Below are 21,544 nucleotides of genomic sequence, written 5' to 3' on the forward strand. Positions count from 1 at the left end.
TTTGAAGGCGGCGACGTTCATCTCATCCAATGCATTCTTGCCGGCAGAATGGGATCTTGCTGTTGCTCTGCTGCGTAGCAGTGGTTTTGTGCTTTGTGCCTCGCAGCAGGACGGACGAGGCCACTTTGAAGAAATCAGAGCCAGAGCTAGGGTCAGGGCTGCTTGCAGCAGACTCCGAGAAGAGCATACGAAAGCATGACACACGATCTTGGTTCATTTCCAACGTTTATAGTGGCCTCCTTGTGGTAGGAACGCACAATGACGGTTTCAATTCCGATTCACGGTCTGCGATTGAGAGATACAAAGTCAACCAGCTTATTCAGGATCTAGAAAAGTGCCAATGTGTTCTTGGAGAGGCTTCCCTCAACGCAGCACAGAACTGTCCTTTTTCCTCTTCGATAATTGGATTGCTCAACCATTGCCAAAGGGTCATAGGAATGATTGTGGAGAGGACTGTGGAAGACAACGGAGTCCACGATAGATATCATGATCAGAGCAGACTCGATCAAGGGTCACTCCACGGCAGTCACCATCACCAGGCGCTTGAAAGAAGAGGTCCCACACCGCACGCTGGTCCAAAAAGCGTCGTCAACTGGTCTGCGACCCCAGTCCCGCCAAGTTCATATGGCCGTCGAGAATTGTGCGAGGAGGCAGTTTGTCGGATAAGGGATCTGGAGAGAAAGTGCGAACTCACCGACCGCGCCAGCAAAGACGCAAGGAAAGCGTGCCAGATGTGTTACCCAAGGAAGGACACGAAGCTGGTCAACGCTCATTGCACCGCGAGAAGGAGACAAGAGGTCAGGGCCTTTTACTTCGTTTGTATTTTCTTTATCGTGGCCAGCCTGGGTGCTGGTATAGCAATTTTCCTGCGGAATCGTAATCGAAGACGAAGGAGCCGGCGGTCCATCATCAATCACAAGCAAAAGAGCAAAGACGCCGCAGCCCTCCCATCAGAATCCGATCGTTCAGGGCTGAGTACACAAGTACCGTGGCTTGGAAATCGCCGCCACGACGGACAGGCGGAAGAACACAGGAACCCTTGGGATGATGCTAACAGCAATTCTATTGAGAAAAAGAATTGGACGGTCCAGCAGCGATGGCAACAAAAGCTTGGACTCTTCTCGCGGAGTGGTCCTCGCAAAAGGATCCAGGATCTGTTTGATCTGGAGTCGCTGAAATCGCCAAGAAAGGATGCAGGACATCCAAAGGAGGTTGGAGCAGAACGGATTCCGGTGCTGCCACGGGCTCCCAACGCAAGCCTCCGGTTGTCCCGGATAAATTCCAAGGGCTGTCTGAGGCAGCATTATTCGAGCCGCGAGAATGTGAATGATCCAGAGACGATTGCTCGGCAGCCTACTCCTACACTCCCTGAGATCCGAGTACAACAAGTCAACAGCCCCGAAAAACTATCCTTTAGTTAGATATATTGTAAGAATTCAATACGTAGTAGGGTTACTTTGAGGATTGAACCTGACCTGTAGAGTAGAGTTTGAACAGATTGTACTGTACTGCATATATAACTTAGTATAGTATGGTACTCAATCGTCAAGAGTGTATATTACAAAAGGCGATAAAAAGAGAGGCACTAGATTTGAATCGAAGTTAGCATGATTTCTCGAAGAAGATCTTCTAAGAAAGAAAAGAAAGAAAGAAGCTCTTCAACATCAACCTGTCGCGACTGAAGGAACTCGGCAGCCATTCATTCCGAACGAATACAATTTATTTTTTTTTTAAAAAAAATTCTCCATCAGTTTGGTGCCTTAGGAGGTATGTACAGTACCTTAGGTAGGTAATTAATTAGCCCTTTGGTTGCGGTTCTTTATTTAGGTACAGAGTACCTACATAGATATCTAAATCCCAACAGGAAGGGTCCTTCTAAGGGGGTATATTCTTATCTACATCCACTATCCACTCAGACAGGCCTAGGTAGCATTGGTACTTGCTATGCGCCACCGGGCCTACCGTTTTGTCAACCTTGGAACTCATATTAATAGGAAATATAATTAAATACTGGGGTCGGTAGCACTATCGTTCGGAACTATCGTCCTCGTCCCCATAAAAAAACTGCCTTGACTCAGCACAAGAGTGCAGGAAAGCGGAGGTAACTCCAGAGTTCGCAGACCAGTCTGCCTATCGGCTAATATCCTCCTTGAATTCATGAATTCACGATCATCGGTGAGTGATGCTTAAGGCCGCCGATGCATGCAGTTAGGTAGATCACTGAAGATTACTTACTAGGTATATTTAACTGCATGTACCTGACTGTACCTAATTGTACCGTGTACAGAGGTACCTACTACCCAATTAGGTAGGTACAGTATACCTATGTACTCTGTACTGTACTGTACCTACGGAGTCCCTACGGTACCTTGGTAGGGAATAATTTTCGTTAGTTTTTTACACAGCGGCAGTGGCGCAAAGAGGTTTAATACTGTCTGCCCGCGTATGCACTGATCCAGTGGGGGCCGTTTTGTTTTTCTTTAACCTAACCTAACCTTTCTCTCGAATCTCATTCTCCACACACAAACACCCACCTCACGGACTCCGGTCTAGTCAGAGTCCACTATTGAATGATCGTCGTTTTGCATGGCCTTTTACCATCGATGGCCCATCATGATGCATGGACGATATGGATCTCTTTGGGGGCCGTGCCAAGGCCTGAAGAACTGCCGTTGCAAATGCCAAACACCTGGATAGATGGAATTTCCCTTTTCCTTTACACGTGGTAGTATAGCATCACGTCATTGGAAAAGTAACCTTGGTTGGTACTTACCTAGGTAGGTACCTAGGGTATCTGTCCCTAGAACCTCATGAGGGCCAAAACTTAAAGTATTAAATTAAATATTATTTTGAATGTTAATGGTAGGCATCAGGGTTATCACGTCAATATTGCATGGCTGAATGAATGGAGAGACGGTAGGTCAAAATTACGCTAAATGAATTCAAGCTGAATTATCTTATTCTTGTACCATCAGCATGTGACTTCCACTAGAGAAGCTGGCACTCTCACGTGAGAACACTGGTAACAGTTTGTGGATGCGAGACAGCAGTCACAGCACAGTCAAGTTCTTAACATGCCACTTAGCATTAAGTTAGCAATGCGGGTTCTGTCTCCCACCGGGCGGGGATCATCGCCCCACGGTTGGTACTCAACAGTGGCTGGGCCAGCAGCCACTAAAAGAGCATAAATTAAGTGAGAGAATTGGCTAGGTCGACTCGCCACATGGCATGCCATACGGAGACTCCGGAGAGATCCTGGCAGGGTAGGAATGTCACCCTCCACAGTCACGAGTTTAAGCATAAGCATAATTAATGAGCGAAGGAAGCAATCTTGGAACGCAAAGGAACACGCTAATCCTCAGCCTGATGATAGTGATCCTTCCGTTAGAGATCTTGCCTTGCACCTTGAGAATGAACAGTTCACTATCCAGTCTAATGGGCGCCGCCAGTAGTCTTAACTCTTAAGTCTTATTATTAGGCCTCCATAACCCCAATGTCATCGGCAGATAAGCAGGCCGGTGTAGGTCTTATTTATAATCTTTTCGCCGTTGACTGATCCACCGTAGTTACCCTTGATGGTTGAGCTGAGGTTCCCCTCATTCTTTACCAGCTAGTAGTCTACTAGCTGGGTCCTGAAGATTCCCTTCTCTCTTTTTCTTACTCTCTCTTTCTTCTTTCTTATTGGATTTCTCAGGATTACATTGCATCTCAATGTCCCCTCATTGACAAGACTTGTCTTCCTTCGACAGAAGCTCGTCTGCCGTTCAAAATGGAACAAGCATCCATGTATGGCAAGCCCGTCCTTGTCGTGACGGGAGTCATCTTCTCGATCCTGCCGACCATCACCGTCGGACTGCGCTTCTATGCCCGCCGAATCGGCGGTTCCAAATTGGGCCCCGATGACTGGATCATGATACCAGCTTTGGTGAGTTGCAAGCCCGAATACTGCAATTCGCGTCGGTCTAATTTCGTCCAGATTATCTGCATCGTCATGGGAGCGGTTCAGATCGTCGGTGAGTCGATTGCCAACGATTGAAAGACACACAGCCCGTCTAACGAGTTGTAGCCGCCGAAAGAGGCCAGCTGGGACAGCACCAGACGTTAGGACCGAAGGGAGAACTAATATGGACGCTGCAGCTGCGGATTTACGAACATGTACGATCCTACACCTCGAGATGCGAATGGCAAGCTGATCTCGACAGTGCAAATATGCTTTGCAAGTACTCGGCACGCTGGAGCTGGGCGTGCTCAAGGCGTCGATCCTGCTCTTCTACCGCCGGCTCTTCACCTTGCGAAACTACATCATCGTCAACAACATCCTCCTCAGCGTGGTGATCGCCTGGGGAATCTCCTTCACGCTCGTCATCGTGTTCCAGTGCACGCCAGTGTCGACGATCTGGACCCAGTTTGAACTAGACTACCAGCCGTACTGCATCAACCAGCAGGGCGCGTACATGGGGCTGGCTGTCTCCGATCTCATCCTCGACCTGTTCATCTTTGCGTTGCCGGTGCCGGTTGTCGTCCAGCTGCGATTGCCGCTGCGGCAGAAGTTTGCCGTGGCGGGCATCTTCCTGCTGGGGTCGATGTCAGTATCATCCGTTGGTTGATATGAAGACGTGCTGAGTGCTGATCTGGGACAGTGTCGTGGCCGCCGGTATTACGCGAGTGGTGATTTTCGCGGATACGATTGCCTTTGCTCATGCGCAACCGATGGTATACTTTACCGACATTACCTGTATGGACCAGCCACCCAGTCTGTATATCCTCCAATCTAATGCTTCCCAGACTTCACCGCAGATACCCTCTTCTGGACGCTTCTCGAAAACTCAATCGGCATCATCGGCGCATGTCTACCGACCCTGCGACCGCTGTTCGTCAGCATGAAATCGCCCCCGACATCGTGGGCGACGCCGCCCTACGTCCGCAGCCGCCGGACAGACCCTCTGTCGACGACAGGCTCGACGCGGCACCACAAGGGCGAGGCGCGCAGCTCGGACGAGTCAATGTCAGCCTTGCGCGATAAGGCCTTCAAGCCGGCAAGCCATCCGCATTCGAGCGAGACGCGGGTGGAGGCCGTTCATCTGCAGGATATCCCGGCGAATGGGATACGGGTGCAAAACGATTTTTACAGCGAGGTTGCATGATTAGAATTTTTTCTGGTGTTTCTGTCTCTGTTTCTGGTGAGTGAGTTGATTCTATGGAATAGTTCCCATGGACGTGTTGTCGTACTGACTGGATTTAGTAAATAGGATAAGCTACCAGTGTATGTATGTAGTACATAATGTGATACCATTCATTGTCCATTGTGTTGATTTCAATCAATCGTCTTTGAACCTGTCTTCAACACAGGTCATACCTGACATCATATTACTCCACATACAGAGTATGTTCAGTAATAAAGTCACCAACCCAGCAAGAACCGTGGATAGGAACTAGCTAGGTCCTGTACCTTGGTAGGTAGGTACTTTAATTACAAGTCATCCAATTTTTGGTCAATCGACGAAACCTAATCCACTCCAAACTGTGGTTAGCACTAACTTTGTTTAGGAAGTCTATCCAGATAGAGCAGTGCAGATCATCACTGTAGTTGTACTCGACCAATTCCAGTACGCTGTTAGCTACTGCTGTAAGTCTTCATCTGGAGCAATCATACTGTCATTGTTATTATAATTAGTCATGACAATTGTCAATAGCAATAATATAATAGTAAATTAAAATCCGACCAATTGATCTCTTCCCCTGTGTTATACTACTGTTGGATCCAGGATTACCACCATAATCATTGCCTATGACCTGCCCCACCATGTGGTGATAGATAATAGTGGCTGCAGCTGACGGGAATAGTCGGAGTTAACGGATGTCGATCCGGTAGGAAGACCTAATTCTCTTTCTTTAGCCTGAGGTAATTACTATTTATTGCCTTATTTATCGCGGAGGGGTAACCAGGATAACTGCGGGGCGGAGCAAGCTTAACCAGGACCAGCGAGCAGGAGGGAATCAGGAGATCCGGAATGGCTGATTTACATGTTGTGATCGCTGTACAGTACTGTAAATAGCTAAGCAAGCATCATGGTGGTCTGCTATGTTGTGCCTACCATGTGAACATCCGCGTCTCTTTATATCCCAGTAAACCACCTCGTCTGTCTACTCAGTCAAGGCAATTCCCTTAGATTGATACATATCTAGATTGATATTTCCAGAGTTATAAGCTGGCAATCCTGTCTACCAGTCGACACAACATGCAGCTGCAGGAATTCGTCGACCTGCTGCGGGGCAAGCTCTCCAGCGACTCGCACATCCTGACCGATCGCGAAACTGCAGAGTTCAAAGACTCGCTGCAGCGATGGTCGAACATCGACTTGAAGGTGCCGGCGGCGATTGTCAGGCCTGCGAGTGAGACGGACGTTATCACCACTGTAAGACCACACTCAAACAGAGGCTGTCTGTCTGCTGACAAGTCGATTTCAACAGGTCCAAGAAGCTGTCAACGCGTCGATCCCCTTTGTCCCCGCCTCTGGAGGCCACAGCACCTGGTCGACTATCGATCAACATGGCTTCGTCCTCGACCTCAGTCTCTACAAAGAGGTCGTTCCGGACCCGGCCAACAACGTCGTCACCGTCAAAGGAGGCGTCTTGATGAAAGAGCTGCAGCTCGCCTTGAACAAGGCTGGCCAATTCACCAGTAGGACTACCATAAACATTACGAGATGGACTATACTGATATCTCTTCTTCGCTGCGACAGCTGTCGGCAACGGTAACACCGTCGGCGTCATCCCCTACTTCATCAACGGCGGCATCAGCATCTATACCCCCCTGATCGGCTTTGGCGCCGAGAACATCGTCTCCGCCAGAGTGATCACCGCCACCGGCGACGTCGTCAATGCCTCCGAGACGGAAAACAGCGACCTGCTCTGGGCCATCCGCGGCGCAGGCCAATTCTTCGGCGTCGTGATTGAGCTCGTCATCCGGACCTATCCGCTATCCATCATCCCAGGAAGTACCGACGGAACTCGCCAGCTGGGCAACTTCGTCTTCGCGCCGCAGCAGATCGGCGACGTCTCGTGCGTGCTCAACGAAACCCTCATCGCCCATCCAGGGCGCATCTCCGCAGGCCACTTCATGATCATGACCGCCCCGCCGGACTTCCAGCAGCAGATCATCCTCGTGGCGCCGCAATTCTTCGGCACGGCTGAAGAAGCCGCCCAAGCGTTTCAGCCGCTCGTCGACCTGGGCCCGATCCAGCACATGCAGCTGCCATCGACCTTTGAGACGCACAGCGACCATCTGGAGATCATGTGCGCCAAGGGCGAGTTCAAGCGCTTCACCCAGATCGGGATAGACGGGTTTAACCAGGAGAACTTTGCGAAACTGGTGGATTTGCACCAGCAGCTACTCTCGTCCTGTTCGGGGGCGGGACGATCGGCCTTTTCGCTGGAATGGCATTCGCCGACGAAGGCGCCTCGAGTCGAGACGGCGTTTGGGAATGAGCATGTGGACTTTTGGCTGTAAGAGTCGTCCCCTTACAAAAAAAAAAGGCTAGCTGATACTGATTGATGCTACTCCAGCAACGTCCTATCCTGGTACACCGACGCCTCGCAACACGCCGAGTTCGCGCGCTTCGACAAAGCCGCGCAGGAACAGATCCGCGTCGGCGCGGCAGAAACGTCCTACGTGTCGTACACCAACACCTCGCGCGAGGATCCGCTGGAATGGCGGTACAAGGGCGCTGAGCGGGTGGCACGGCTGCGCGAGTTGAAGAAGAAGTGGGATCCTACGGGGGTGTTTACGAGGGAGTTGTTGTAGAAGTATAGGGGGTAGTAGGTTAGTATATACCTAGGTACGTATATACATACTTGGATGTACCTACTGAGATGATGATTGATTCGATATGATGGGAATGTGAAATATGAAATGTGAAATATGTCATGACATGGCAAAATGCAATGAAAATGTGAATAAAATGAAGTGATATACTCACATACCTAGGTACCTTCTCAGTCTCCTCCATGTGTGGAGTAAGTCTTCAGCTTTGAAATAAACAAAATAATTCTGCTGGATCTATAGTCTATCTAGGATATTCCCATCTTCTTTCTTCCTTCTTTCTCTTTTTCTTCCTGTTTTTCTTTTTTCCCCTCTTCTTTCCCTTCCCTCCTAGTTACCTTAAAAATAGAAAAGACAGATCCAAACACTGACACCGGTCCATATGATACGATATGATTTCGATTCCATCCCTTGTTTGTTTTTCTTATTCGTTCCCTCAGATGGTTGGATGACTACTTACTTGCTTGCTTCTTCTTCTTCTTCTTCTTTATAAGTAATAAGATTACCTTTTTCTTTTTGCTCCTACAGTAGAACCAGAAAGAAAGTTGACAGATTTATGATATCCATTCATGTGCTGTGTATAGCTATCTATCTATCTATCTATCTATCTATTTTCTACATGCAATTGATTTCTCACAGCGACACTGCACAATTATAAGAATAATAAACCCTAACCCTTTCTTGATATTGACTGCTCTATTAAAAATACACATAAGAAAGATGGAGAAGAAGAACAGAGACATAAGCCAAAACTGGGCCCCATATTTGTAATCAGATTTCCCATCACCCTTCCTTTATCGCGGATAATAGCTGCAGGCTTCATCAGGATTGTACTGTATATACCGTATGTTCAACTCCGTCTACTAAGGCTTGTTGTTTCTGCAACGCTTCTCTGCGTACACCGCATCTTTACACAAATTGAATTTTCTTTCTTTCTTTCTTTCTTTCTTTCCTTCCTTCTTTTTTTCTCTTTTCTTTTTCACATTTTCAACATTTGTCACACATATACGGTCCTTGCGTACAGTACTCGCCATGCATGACCTGAAGAAAATGGAAGCACTGATGGTGACTAAAGTTAGGCATAAGGTGCCTAGGTAGGTGAATCTCCAGTCCTGACGCTGGTGTTTATCACCTTGCGTCTTCTTTGCGCGTTGTGATTTTAGCCGTGTACAGATAGCGACATGGTCTGGAACAAGGCGCCGGCGCCCAAGCCATTGACCACTCGACTGGCAATCAACATCCCCCGCGCTGTGGATCCAACGGTAATCACCTGCCTGATGAGGTAGATGCATGCCGCTACCAAAGCAATGATGCGTCGGCCAAAGCAGTCCGCGATAGAGAATCCGACGAGAAACAATCGGCGGCTGAATTCGCCTGCGATCAGGGCAGCGGTCATCAAGCCTTGATTGATGGCGCTTGGATTGCCGAAGTAATCCACGAATTCTCGGTGTTTATAGTTAGTATAATGTTATCTGCAGAAAGTCGAAAACGAGAGGACAAGGATGAAGTCACACGAGGCATAGCAAGAATTCCACCTCCCAGCCATACGCAATACCAGTGATCGAGATCGGAAGAGCATAGTAAGGTAGATGGAGTAATGCGGCTGTCGAGAAGTTGTACTCGATATGTCAGCGTCTTTGGATGGATGATCCATCAGGCTTGCTCCTTTCTGTAAGAACGTGGTTGAAGCATTTATTCTTATTTTGACCGACCGACGGATGAATAAGACAAAACGCCTGATGCCATATGAGGATAAAACAATCTGTCTGAGGTAGTTTAATGCGTTCCCCTTACGCTGATAGAGAGAGTCACTGGTCCATGGACTCACTATTCGTGGGGAATAGACATTGACCTGTCCCCAGTGCTCCACGAGGAAGGACTCATGATATAGGTGTAGTATGACTTGACGAAGAAAGACTATAGCTTTATATACCTAGCTGCTCCTGTAGTGATGCTGGTGGTGAGGACAGAATTGAAACGGGATTGGTTCTTATGATGGAGTTTCTTTTCTGTCTGGCATTGGTGTTGAGGGATATCATTTCTTACACGTGATGCTATTGTTCTCCTACCTATTCTGCCGACTCTTGCTTTGTTCTCTCTTCCTTCCATCTTCGACTTTGATGCAGTTCTTCCTGTCTTCGTGCTTCCTTCCCATCGATACACATACAGTACGAGTTAGTCAGAGTCAATCATGCCAAACCCTGGAGGCTGTTCTTCGCGTGGTTCTCCCATGTCACGTGTCAATGGCAGTGGCACGGCATTATCGTGTCGGTCTCGTCTCAATCTACCAACTTGGATCATGATTCTAGTGCTGGATTGGTGGAGCAGACATCATCCGTTAGGATAACCACTCTATATGCTTTCCTGCTCCCTCATTCGTGGAAGATCTATCCCATCGTATTCCGTTGACAGCCCTGACCTAGCTGTACAGAAGCCCACCACTCAGAGTCTTCCAGACGAATCCCCATGGGGAAGAATCTGATATCCCCAGATTACGCCATGACTAAAATAGATTTTTGACTCGTGAAGGTTGATGTATCGCGATGATCGAGAATGCGCCCAGACGCTTTACAAGTCATTTATTTATTCTCGCTGCGAGCCTACCTGACTCGAGGACAATCTTCCTCATCCTCACTTTGCTCTGGCTGAGTGACGGTCTGATTTGATTGTCCTGACGAGGTAATCTTCTATTATCTGCTCGACCTAAATATCTAAGCTAAGACATTGCTTGATAGGACAGACATACCAAGCTTGTCTTCAGCATGGCGATCAATTTCCTCTGTTCGAAGAGAGCATACAACTGGTAAGCTGTCCGCACCACAACATTCTACCACGACTAACTCTTGCATCCTAGGTACATCTCCATCGTTGCGGCCGCTTGCATGGTCCTCTACGGGTACGACGCCTCGGTGTACAACTCCGTCCAGGGCTCCAAGAACTGGGTCGCCTACTTCGACAACCCGGGCCCCGACATGATCGGGGCCGTCAACACGGCCTACACCGTCGGGGCCATTGTCGGCGGATTCTTCCTGGGCGGGCCCGTGGCTGATTTCTTTGGACGGAAATTCGGCATGGCGGTGGGATGTGTCCTGGTCATTGCGGCCACGTTCATGCAGGCGTTTGCGCCGCGCCATGATATTGCGTGCTTTCTTGCTGGTAGATGTATTATTGGGGTTGGGCAGGGGGTTGCCTTGAGTGAGTACCCTGTATACAAGTTTCTATCGAGGAGATTAGATTCTGATGTGCTCCAGCCGCCGGGCCAATTTACATCTCGGAGGTCGCTCCACCGCATATCCGCGGGAAGATCATGACGTTCTGGCAGATGTTCTATTCCGTCGGATCGTTCATCTGCTTCTGGGTGAACTACGCCTGTACGGAGTACAAGAGTCATCTCGGAGAGTGGGACTGGAAGATGGTGGTCGTGTTCCAGCTTCTCGTGCCTATTCTGATCCTGGCCTTACTGCCCACCATCCCTGGGTCACCTCGATGGTATCCATCATCAAAACCTCCTTCAGAAGATATGCTAACTAAAGACGTACAGGTACATTCAGAAAAACGACGACATTGACCAGGCCCGCTCGGCGCTCCGCCTGGTGCGGTCGACCGAACAGGAAGTCGACGACGAGCTGACGATGATCCGCGAGGCGCTCGAATACGAAAAGGAAGCCATCTCGAGCAGCTACAGCGCGCTGTGGAAGGACCGGTCGGTGCGCAAGCGGCTGCTGCTAGCCTTCATCCTCAACGCCGGCCAGCAGGTGACGGGGCAGGGGTCGCTGAACACGTACTCGACCAAGATCTACCAGAAGGTGTTCAGCAGCGCGAGCCAGATCGCGCTGATCAACGCGCTGAACGCGACCTTTGGGATTCTTTTCACGCTGAATGCGATCTGGATTGTTGATCGGTTTGGTCGGAAGTTGTTGCTCGAGGTCGGCGCGGTTGGGATGGCCGTCTGCATGATCATCGTCGCTGCCGCAGAGACGGAGACTCCGACGACGGACGGAGCGAAGAGCGAGCCGGTGGGGATCGCGATTGTTTTTCTGCTGTTTCTGTTTATTCTGTTTTGTATGTCCCTTTTCCCGTATTTATTCCAGACCTACCCTACCCTCTCCCCTAACACTGCCCCCTCCCTGTCCTATCCTGTCCAATCCACCTGCTGACACGACTTCCTCCAGATAAACCCTCCTGGGGGGCCACCGTCTGGATCTGGACCTCGGAAATCTTCTCCATGAACGTCCGCGCCCAAGCCGTGGGGATGGCCTCGCAGACGCAAAACGTCGCCAACGCCATCTTCCAGCAATTCTTCCCCATCTTCCTCAACAACGACGGCTTCTACGCGTTCTACATGTTTGCCGGAGTAAACTTCCTGCTCGCGGCGTTTGTCTTCTTCTGCATCCCGGAGACGAAGCGCGTCTCGCTGGAGGAGATTGATGTCCTTTTTGGCGGGACGAATCATGTTGTTAAGGGGGAGGATTTGATTCAGCAGAAGACTGAGAAGAAGATGGGAATGGGGTCTGGGGCGGGGGCTACGACGGCTGAGGTGGAGGATGTTGGGATCAGCTGAGTTCTGGTAGGTTTAGTTCTGATACATAGGATTGTTGTTGCAGACTCGGCCAGAAAGAGGCACCATGGCACCAGCTTCTTAGTGAATCTGAACTAGGTATCGGCTGCGCCAACAATTGTACATTACCTATGTAGGATGTATGTACATACGTATGACATAGTGTGATGCATGAGAATAGTTATCAGGTAGTTAGGACCAGCCTAGCCTGGCTCTGACTTGACTTTTTTTTTTCCCTGTGTTATCTATCTACTGTACTGTAGTCTAGCTAGGTAATCTGGTCCAGTAAGGAATACAGTAAGTAGAATACCCGGTGAAGAATAATCTGACCGTGAACACAAACTCTATATATCTATGTATCTGGATAGACTTTTTTTTCTCCAATTGAATTTGAATTAATCTTGTCGAACCGAATACTTCCTACCCATCTATGACAATACAAATCCATATATTCATATGTAGATAGCTAATCTCACCTCTCATACACAGTCCTAGATCTGTACCTGTACCTGCATCTGCAATCATCATTTGAGCTGAAGATATGATTATGACTGCCAGGGTCGTTATTGTTCTTCACAGAGACAGAATCCTTGGTTGTGGGGGTTGTGGCACCTGCTTCTAACAAGGGCGAAGAAGAATAGACAGTCGCTTCCCAGGAAACGATCGTCACGCCTTTGGTTCGGAATGTGTAGATATATTCACATTCGTATTCGTATTCGTGTTCATATCCATGTTCATGTGCCTGCTCTTTCTCGGGTTGAAGAGTGGTGGTGTCCTTGTCATTGGCAATATGGGCGACATTGGCGATATTAATGCCTAGAGGCGATGAACTGGAACCGGTAGCAGTACCTCTCGCATGATGATGTTGGTATCGATAGGCATGATCTTTATTGTCATTGCAATTATCATTGTCATTGTTGTCGTCATCACGTTGGCAGACGAAACGCAACCCGTGCGAGTATCTGCCTGCAGCTTTGCGATCGTCGGCCGTCCAGACGTCGACATGCACTGGCTCCTTATTATCATGGGTACTAGCGTACTCGCGAAACCGCCAGACGGATCTGACCCTTCTTGTCCGGCGGCCATTGTTGTCGTTAGTGTCTAGATGGGGAGAGTTTTCAACTTCGTCGCATAGGTACTCCCCCTCGTACCCTGCGGCGGATGGGTAGCGGGGGTGAAAGGATGCGATGCCTGACGAAGATACTGACGATGTTGTGTCTGCTGCTTTGACAACTCGCGAATACCTCCATTTCCCCTGCAGAGCGCGAAAGATTGCTTTGGCTGTCGATAGCTGATGCGCTCCGCTGCCGTCTTGAGATTGGTTCCCCGACAAGACAGCCTGCAGCGAGTTCAACGCCGCAGTCACCTCCATCTGACTGTGCGGGTTGAGCTCCGCTGGTGCGGCGTATCGTGCAGGCACAACAGGACCGCTCCGTCGATCCTGGCCTGGCAGTTCGTAACGAGCGATCCCCAGATCTCGGGCGAACGACTCCATCAGTCCGACGTAATCCCCCATTGGGAATTGTGCGCGCGCGAGCCGTGCATCAGCTTCCCGAAGGTTGCGGAATTGCTGCCTCTCCTGTATCATTCTGTCAGAATTTCCAACCGTAGAGGACTTCTTCTTGTCGATCTGATCCCATCGCTGAGTAAGACTTCGAGCTTGCATCTCCATCACCCCCCAGTACGGACCTCTGTATATACCCACAAATCCCAAGTCCGGAACGTCGGCATGCAGCGTGCCTTTCCCATCGAGGACGAGAGGGAAGAAAGGGTCGTCTTCTGAGTACTCCAGTTGCGAGAGGACATCCCTGGGCAGGAAGGATAGCGAGTCGAACGGGGTGAACCCTGTCGCGAACACGATGGCGGCGACATCTTCCAGCGTCGTTCTTTCGCCGGTGGTAAGTTGGACTTCGAGCGTCCCAAGTCCGTGAGATGACGACGGGAAATGGACGGCGCAGACCCGACCGATAGTCACGTTGACGTCTCCAGAGCGGACGAATTCAGCGTAGCTATCCGTCACAGCAACCCACGGCGGTCGTTCTCTGTCGTTGCCACCTAGACTGCCATCCCCGATATCCGACTGATCCGTCCCGAGAAGAGACTCGAAATACTGATTGACGGAAATCGAGCGCTGCGGAGGAACAGGCCCGAAGGAGTATTCAATCTCCCCGGGAGGACGACGAGAGAGATCGTACATGACTAGATCGAGAGGAAGAAAGGATGAGGCTGAAGGAGTCGAGGCGGGTAGATAGGTTGGAACAGCCCAGAACGGTCTGGTAGAGATGTGATGGACTGTATAGTCCCAGCATCGACTCGCCAGTGCTGGTGCAGGTGCATGAGCCGATGAAGATAGATGCAGAGCAAGAGAAGACGCAGCTTCTGCTCCTGACAGACTGCCGCCGACGACGACTAGCTTCCCACTCATCGACCCGGGAAGCTCTTGCAGCCGAAGCAGGAACTCTTCCACATCACGGAGTGCAGAGCTGTGGATCATCCGGTCTGGGTTGAACTCCCTCAAACCAGGGATGTCTGGGATATGAGGACGCGAAAAGTACCCTGATGCGACAACCAAGTGGTCGAAGCGTTCTGAGCGCGTTGCAGGCTGGCTGACACGGTAGCAGAATCATTAGCCTGTTGCAGGTTCTCAAAGGAAAGAATAACATCGATCTGCTGTATCGTTTGTACAGTACGTACGTCTCATCAGACTCCTCCATCCACTCGACCATCCAGTTACCATCGTCATCAGCAGCAGCATCATTTGACTCTGACGCCGTCCGTCGTTCCGTCCGCACAACCCTACACCCCAACCGGAGCACTTCGCGAGGAATATACCTCTCCGCATATCGGTCCAGATACCTACCTACCTGCCACGCCTGAGGGAACATCGGGACACCATCACTGCCACCATCACCGTCGCCATCATCAAGACCAGACGACAATGATTCCCATGCAAAATCAGAAAAACACACCGTGAAACGGCTCAGATTTGTTCGCATGGACGGGCTGATAAACGAAGAAGTCGAAGGAGAAGTCGACCCATCGAATGATTTCTCTTGTCCATGATGCAGTCCATGATTATGCTGCTGCCGCTGATTTCTATTGTCAGGGGACGGCACAGTCCACAACCCCCCAACCGTCCGCCTGTGGTCGAAGACGACCGGCTCAAACCTGTGCTTGGGGAAATTATGTAAGAGTGTTTTGGCTGTGACGAGGCCGGATGGGCCGGCTCCTGGATTTGTATCGTATCAAGAATCGAGCGGTTAGTTATATGATATTATCTGTAGATAGATATAAGATGTTGTAAATGTTGTAAAGGGTGGGAGGGGGGAGAGATGGGGGTTGGGTATGTGTTCTATTTTTTGAGACGAGTGTTTTTTTTCTTTTTCTTCTTCATCTTCATATTCTTCTTCATATTCTGTGATGTAATAATAATGATGGGGCAGTTCAGTTCAACTGTGAATTGTGGTAGTTTGTTGTAGAGTAGATGCATCCAGTGCGGGGAACAACTCCAAGCCAACTGTTCAGACCTAATCTTCTCCAACATTCCTGAACAGGTAAAGAGAGAAAGACAAGACAAGAAAAAACTAGAGAGCTGACTTACCAACAATTGCAACCTTCTTCGGCCGTACCATTTCCTTCTCAGGTAGTTTCTCGATCTCTATCTGTTCTATTGGATGTTGTCTGACCAGTATTGTAGCGTGGAGGAGGGGTAAGTTATGCAGTGTAGTGTCCCGTCGGTCCATGACTGCCTCGTATGTTGTACCACACCCATATATAGACGCATTTGTACTCACAGTCAATATTGATATGCAGTGAGCTGGATACGGGAGTAATTAATTGACTATCTAGGTAAGTAGTCAATTATTTAATTGCTATTATGTAGTGATTCTCAATGAGAATACCTAGGTCATGTCTTCGATCACTCCCACTCTAGTGTTGTTCATGTGAAGTATGTACTGTCCCTATCTCATGCGGAATTTGATGAATTAAAAAAATTATCAAGTACAAAAGTTAGCTACCTAGGTACTCGCACTAGATGTCTTCGGACTTCTTTGCCTTCTCGCTTTAAGTGCACCTCCAACGGCAACCAGCTGTGATATTGTAGCTCTCTTGCACTTTCCTAGAAGTCTTCTAGACAGCTCTCAAACATAAAAGGCCATGCTCCCCTCGCCGACTTTCATCAGCTTCAACTCCGTATTGCTGGCCTTCTCCGAGTGCCTCCCGGTCCGGTCCATCCCCAGACATGGGGTTTGCAGACTGGCTGCGGGAAACCCGCCCTTCCCGTCGATATGGCATCGTACCAGCCGTAGATCAGCCGATGAACTCCGACATGGTGTTGGGGTGGTACTACGGCGGCCGGAAGGTGTCCTCTGCGACCAGCCACGGCAGTTCCCGGTCCATAGGCGCGCGAAGGGCAGCTCAGCACGGTGTAGATGGAGGGATCTGGATGATCGTAGCTGACCAGCCGATCGTGTTGAACCGGCCCAGATCATTTTGTAAGGATAATATCGGCCGGCGACGACATCAAACGGCGTGCGGTTCCGGGTGGCAGAAACGCTGCCGGCGACCTTGCCATGATCGTCCAGGATGTGTTGGGCCCGTAGTCTTCTTCATGCAGCCACAGGGACCTGGAAGTGCCGAGGGAGCTCGGATGTAGCCCCGGACCGGCTGCTCTTCGTGCGGATGCCCCGGGATCACCGCGATCTCATTAGATCGTCCGCTCGGTCTGGATGTCCAGCTGAGGAACAATCAAGAGTTCCCATCCGCGAGTAGAAGGCTGTCTTGGCGTCCATCGACTTCCTGCTGCATAGATGTATATCCCCATGCCAGATTTCAGCCAGCTATGTGCAGTTTGCATCGCGAGGCGTCGCCGAAACGGCGTGCGGACAGCTTCTTTGTATACAAGCCTGCACATCCTATCAGCACTGAGTCACTCAACCCGCCACTGGGCAAGCGGCGACTGACTCATGGTAACTGCTGCAGCCACTCCGACACTTGCACCTCTCGGGTCCGCTTCACGCGGGCATCGTACTGGTCCTGCTCGATCAGGAAGGTGTCGATATTCTTCTGGGTCAGCGGGCGCGTGCAGCGGTTCTCTCGCTTGAGGATCTCCTTCTCCGCAAGCGCGGATCGCGTGCTTTTGAAGGACAGCGTGTCGCGCAGCCTCCGGATGCCGGCCAGAGGGGCGCGGGACGGGGTGTTGGCGCTGTCCCGAGGGGGGTCGGCGAGACGGTAACTGCGGGATTTGGCCATGATTTCGAATGCAGAGGTTGGGAGAGGAAGGATACGAGCAGAACTTCACGAGCAGGACTTCAGGAGATCCCTATGATAGATATGAATATTATTGAGCGAAGAAAGGAGGACGAGGAGGACGATGGCGACTTCATAGCATGCGGGGGCCCGGCGCAATTCCGCGCGCGGCCTGCAGATCCGCCCTCCGGCTATGACGGCATCGCCTCGGGGCACATGACTGGCAACGAAATGAGGCAATTAGAGCAGTGAATCAGGCCTGCCATTGGCTGAGACGAAATGTGGAGGAAATGGCTCGTGAACGGATGGCTTGGCAGGCAATGAATGGTGCACGTCAGTCGCTATTCTGTTCTTGTTCTAGTGACTGCGCTGTTTATTACCATCGGGCATTACATAATGTGGAATCCTCAGTACGAACGAGATAATTCAGACAATGCAGCATGCTAATAGCTAATAGGTGAATCGGAAATCAGGATGGTCGTCCCCCAAATTCTCCAGCTCCTCCCGCGGCAGCTGGTACAGATAGTCCCTGTTCCCCTGATCCCGCAGACGATTCTCCCGGACGAGATAGAAGAAAAAGACGACACAGGAGATGCCACACAGCCAGACGAGACCCAAGCTGACGCCATATCCCACCGGGTAGGTGGGCGCTTGCGACGACAGGAAGATGTTGCTGGCAACCAGGCCGCCGCAGTTGCCGATTCCGATCTGCATCGCTGATGCGATGGAGCGCTTGTAGTGGCCGCCCATGTTGTTGTTGAGCCATCCCATCAGGACCGGCTGCGTCATGTAGCCGCCGCTGATGACCGCGTAGACGGCGAAATAGCGAGCGCCCACGGGCACGGATCGCTGACAGAGGAGGACCACGTAGCCGACGGTCGCGATCACACACCCACAAATAGTAAAGGCGAAGCGGTGGCGAAGCCGATCGGTTAGGACGGCTGTAGTCAGGGCGACGACCGCGGCGACGACGTAGATCGGGATGCTCATGACTTGCGCCCGGATTGAGGTCCATCCCAGCTGCGTCAGGATCGTCGGCGTGAAGAAGCTGATGGCGTAGCCTGTGTTGACGATTCCAAGATACATCAGAATGCTGCAGCAGTCAGCGTCGACCAGTCGACCAGTTAACCAACGAGGAGAGAGGACGTACGCGAGATAGATCTTCACGTCAGAGAAAACGCGCTTGACGGCACACTTATCGAGACGATTCATATTGGCTTCGCCAGCGTCGATGGCCAGCCGACGCGTCAAGAGCGCTCGCTCCTCCTCGGTCAGGAACGTGGCCGTCTCGGGCCAGTCGACGATGACGAATTTGGAGACAATGGCCACGACGACGGTGGCCAGGCCCTCGATGATGAAGATCCAGCGCCAGCCGTTGTACCCGCCCAGTCCGGCCATATTCGCGATGGCGTACGCAAGCAACTATATACACTCAGTTTCCATTTCAGCCAGTGGAATATAAGCATGCGTACCCCGCTGAAAGCTCCGGCGAGGATGCTACTCGAGAAGAAGACGGAGATTCGTTTCTGGAGCTCGTAGCGTTGGTAGTACATGGAGATCAAGTAGGTGGATCCTACAGCAGTTAGTTGGGAGGAGCTTTAAATTCAGAGCTGACGAACCTGGCACGAATCCAGCTTCAAAAACACCTAGCAGAAACCGACAGGCGACCAGTCCGCCGAAGCTTTGCGTGACGCCTTGACACACCGTGATGACACCTGTAACAACGCGTGTCGTCAGAACACGATCGGAAAGCGTGACAAGTATCCGGAAAAGGAACTGGCCTACCCCATCCAAGCATAATCACACTAAGCCACGTCGACGGCGCCACACTCCTCAAGATGAGATTGCTGGGGACTTCGCAGAGGATATACGGGACAAAAAAGATGAACAGGGCGATATTGTAGTCGTTTCCAGCCATGTGCAGATCTTTCTCGAGGCCCTGGATGCGCGCATTGCCGATGTTGATCCGGTCGCAGAACGCCAGCAGATAGAGGATCATCAGGATGGGGAGGACGTGCAGGTCGCATTTCCAGAGGAGTTTGCGTTCCGCGACGGTATCGATTGTTGTTGCACTGACGTCTTCTGGGGTCTTGACGGGGGCGATGCTGTGGTGGGAGGTGTCTTCTTTTTCGATGTCTGCCATGTTGTCAGTCGAAAGGGGAAAAACAAATAAAAATAAACGGACAACAGAACAAAATCCCGGAAAATGTCAAGACGATAGAGGATACTTGCTTTTGCTCGTTAGTTGTCGACAATTATACCCTGACTGAAGTTATAACCGACAAAACCCCAGTCTTGGGCGGGAATATTCCGTAGACAGCCCCGGGGAGATCGATAAATCGCCTCTGGTATTGACTTGACATGAAGAAATCGCCTATTCTCGAATGCCTAGGTTAGTACGGAGTTCTCCGTACACACCTAGCAAGTATTGAAGATTTAACTCATTTAAGAAGCACCAAGCCCGTAGTCTCAAGGACAGCGAATCAGAGGTGCGGGTGGATGCTTGCCATGCTATGATTCGTATAATACCATTTCAAGCACGTACGAGGACTGGATGATAGGGCACAAAAGGAAACAGTACAGTACTTGCACTGACAAAACACCATCAACAGAACACCTCATTCTGCAGAGCTATGAAACAAATTAAATTCCCAAAATTTCTATTCTTATTAATCAACAATTTAGTTGCAATTTTCTTTCTTTTTTTCTTTTTTCTTTTTTCTTTTTTCTTTTTTCTTTTTTCTTTTTTCTTTTTTCTTTTTTCTTTTCAATTGTCACGCTTCTTTCCACAAGTTGCATGATAGCCAGGTGTCAACAATAGTCTTACCCCGCAAAAAGCTCCCTAGCTAAAGTTAATTTCCCCACCTTTTGGAAAGTCAAAACTAGTGCGGAGCTCGGACCAGCCATGGCCTCCTGCGTTCTCCTTCACCTACTCTGTAGAAACAATTAGAATAATAAAAAGAGAAGAGACTTTAGAATGTTTTTGCTATTCCAGGAATATATCTATGTATAGTCAGGCAGTGCTTGTTTTCTTCTTCTTCTTCTTCTTCTTCTTCTTCTTCTTCTTCTTTTTCTTTTTTTACCACTGTCTATGGTTGTAGGAGTTATTATTTATTTTATCCTTTTGCTTGAAGAAGGGACCGAGTACAGTACAGTACAGTTTGGACAGTGGAAACAATTCCGCACGCATGTATTGTGACCCTTGGAATGGTAACCCTCATACAGGCATTAATTATCAGCTGCATGACTGCTGGATTGTGGTGCAGCCAGCCAATCACAACAGGCACATTCCTGCCACATGCTGTCGCAGCCTGCATTCATTCTCCACCCATCTTCAGTCCAGAATAATTACTGGGGAGTTACACAGCGCCCATGGTCTCGGTCCATCAGTACTACTCTGTACTCCATATCCAGTGCTGGGATCAGGGCAGCCAGCCAGCCTGCCTGAAAAGGAGTTGGCAGTCTGACGATCCTACCTGTGTCATACGCTTGTGGGAAGGTACTGTACAACATCCTCCTGCTAGTTATTCTTCACATGTGACTGCCGTACATTGATTGCATCTATAGGTAAGCAGAAGCCTTGCAAGCTGCTCACTCATACAAGATGAGGATCGTTGCTTTCACATGATGTCAGACATCTGCTTGTGTAGACTATTTCTTAAACGCTTCATTCCTGCCTGCTGCAGCAAGACATGCAGATATTTGGGTATTGTAGCATGCGAAAATAATAAATGAAAATTCCCTGACCATGCAACGGGGTAAATCAGTGCAACAGAACACCCGAGCTATGCTTTGAAAAAAAAAATATGCTGAGGAAATAATCCAATCCAGTTGCTCTACATCTTTACTCGTTTTGGACTGGGCTCCAGACTCATTGGCTCTTCATCCGTGCCTTCCCCTTCCAAGAGAAAGCT

At 49.9% G+C, this 21,544-nt stretch overlaps 7 protein-coding genes across 7 annotated transcripts; 4 read left to right on the forward strand and 3 right to left on the reverse strand.

Annotated features, from left to right (window-relative positions):
* Positions 1–437: 437 nt before the first annotated feature.
* Positions 438–1,421, forward strand: VTN77DRAFT_9108 (uncharacterized protein; the record flags this gene model as incomplete). Its single annotated transcript, XM_069425680.1, has 1 exon — positions 438–1,421. One exon carries the CDS (start codon positions 438–440, stop codon positions 1,419–1,421), a length of 984 nt encoding a protein of 327 aa, XP_069274148.1.
* Positions 1,422–4,710: 3,289 nt separating this feature from the next.
* VTN77DRAFT_9109 (uncharacterized protein) lies at positions 4,711–5,144 on the forward strand (the record flags this gene model as incomplete). Its single annotated transcript, XM_069425681.1, has 2 exons — positions 4,711–4,735; positions 4,786–5,144. The coding sequence occupies 2 exons, from the start codon at positions 4,711–4,713 to the stop codon at positions 5,142–5,144; spliced, it is 384 nt and encodes a 127-aa protein (XP_069274149.1).
* A 1,095-nt stretch (positions 5,145–6,239) lies between these two features.
* VTN77DRAFT_9110 (uncharacterized protein) lies at positions 6,240–7,804 on the forward strand (the record flags this gene model as incomplete). Its single annotated transcript, XM_069425683.1, has 4 exons — positions 6,240–6,416; positions 6,472–6,682; positions 6,744–7,506; positions 7,567–7,804. 4 exons carry the CDS (start codon positions 6,240–6,242, stop codon positions 7,802–7,804), a joined length of 1,389 nt encoding a protein of 462 aa, XP_069274150.1.
* Positions 7,805–10,584: 2,780 nt separating this feature from the next.
* On the forward strand, positions 10,585–12,383 carry VTN77DRAFT_9111 (uncharacterized protein; the record flags this gene model as incomplete). Its single annotated transcript, XM_069425684.1, has 5 exons — positions 10,585–10,625; positions 10,677–11,017; positions 11,074–11,311; positions 11,364–11,884; positions 11,995–12,383. The coding sequence occupies 5 exons, from the start codon at positions 10,585–10,587 to the stop codon at positions 12,381–12,383; spliced, it is 1,530 nt and encodes a 509-aa protein (XP_069274151.1).
* Positions 12,384–12,852: 469 nt separating this feature from the next.
* Positions 12,853–16,123, reverse strand: VTN77DRAFT_9112 (uncharacterized protein; the record flags this gene model as incomplete). The annotated part of the gene is made up of 3 exons (XM_069425685.1): positions 12,853–14,986; positions 15,075–15,609; positions 15,982–16,123. The coding sequence occupies 3 exons, from the start codon at positions 16,121–16,123 to the stop codon at positions 12,853–12,855; spliced, it is 2,811 nt and encodes a 936-aa protein (XP_069274152.1).
* Positions 16,124–18,080: 1,957 nt separating this feature from the next.
* On the reverse strand, positions 18,081–19,028 carry VTN77DRAFT_9113 (uncharacterized protein; the record flags this gene model as incomplete). The annotated part of the gene is made up of 1 exon (XM_069425686.1): positions 18,081–19,028. The coding sequence occupies one exon, from the start codon at positions 19,026–19,028 to the stop codon at positions 18,081–18,083; it is 948 nt and encodes a 315-aa protein (XP_069274153.1).
* A 238-nt stretch (positions 19,029–19,266) lies between these two features.
* On the reverse strand, positions 19,267–19,773 carry VTN77DRAFT_9114 (uncharacterized protein; the record flags this gene model as incomplete). Its single annotated transcript, XM_069425687.1, has 1 exon — positions 19,267–19,773. The coding sequence occupies one exon, from the start codon at positions 19,771–19,773 to the stop codon at positions 19,267–19,269; it is 507 nt and encodes a 168-aa protein (XP_069274154.1).
* Between the last annotated feature and the right edge of the window lie 1,771 nt (positions 19,774–21,544).

This window comes from Rasamsonia byssochlamydoides, assembly GCF_041956645.1.
Source record: "Rasamsonia byssochlamydoides strain NRRL 3658 unplaced genomic scaffold VTN77scaffold_82, whole genome shotgun sequence".
NCBI classification, from domain to species: Eukaryota; Fungi; Ascomycota; class Eurotiomycetes; order Eurotiales; family Trichocomaceae; genus Rasamsonia; species Rasamsonia byssochlamydoides.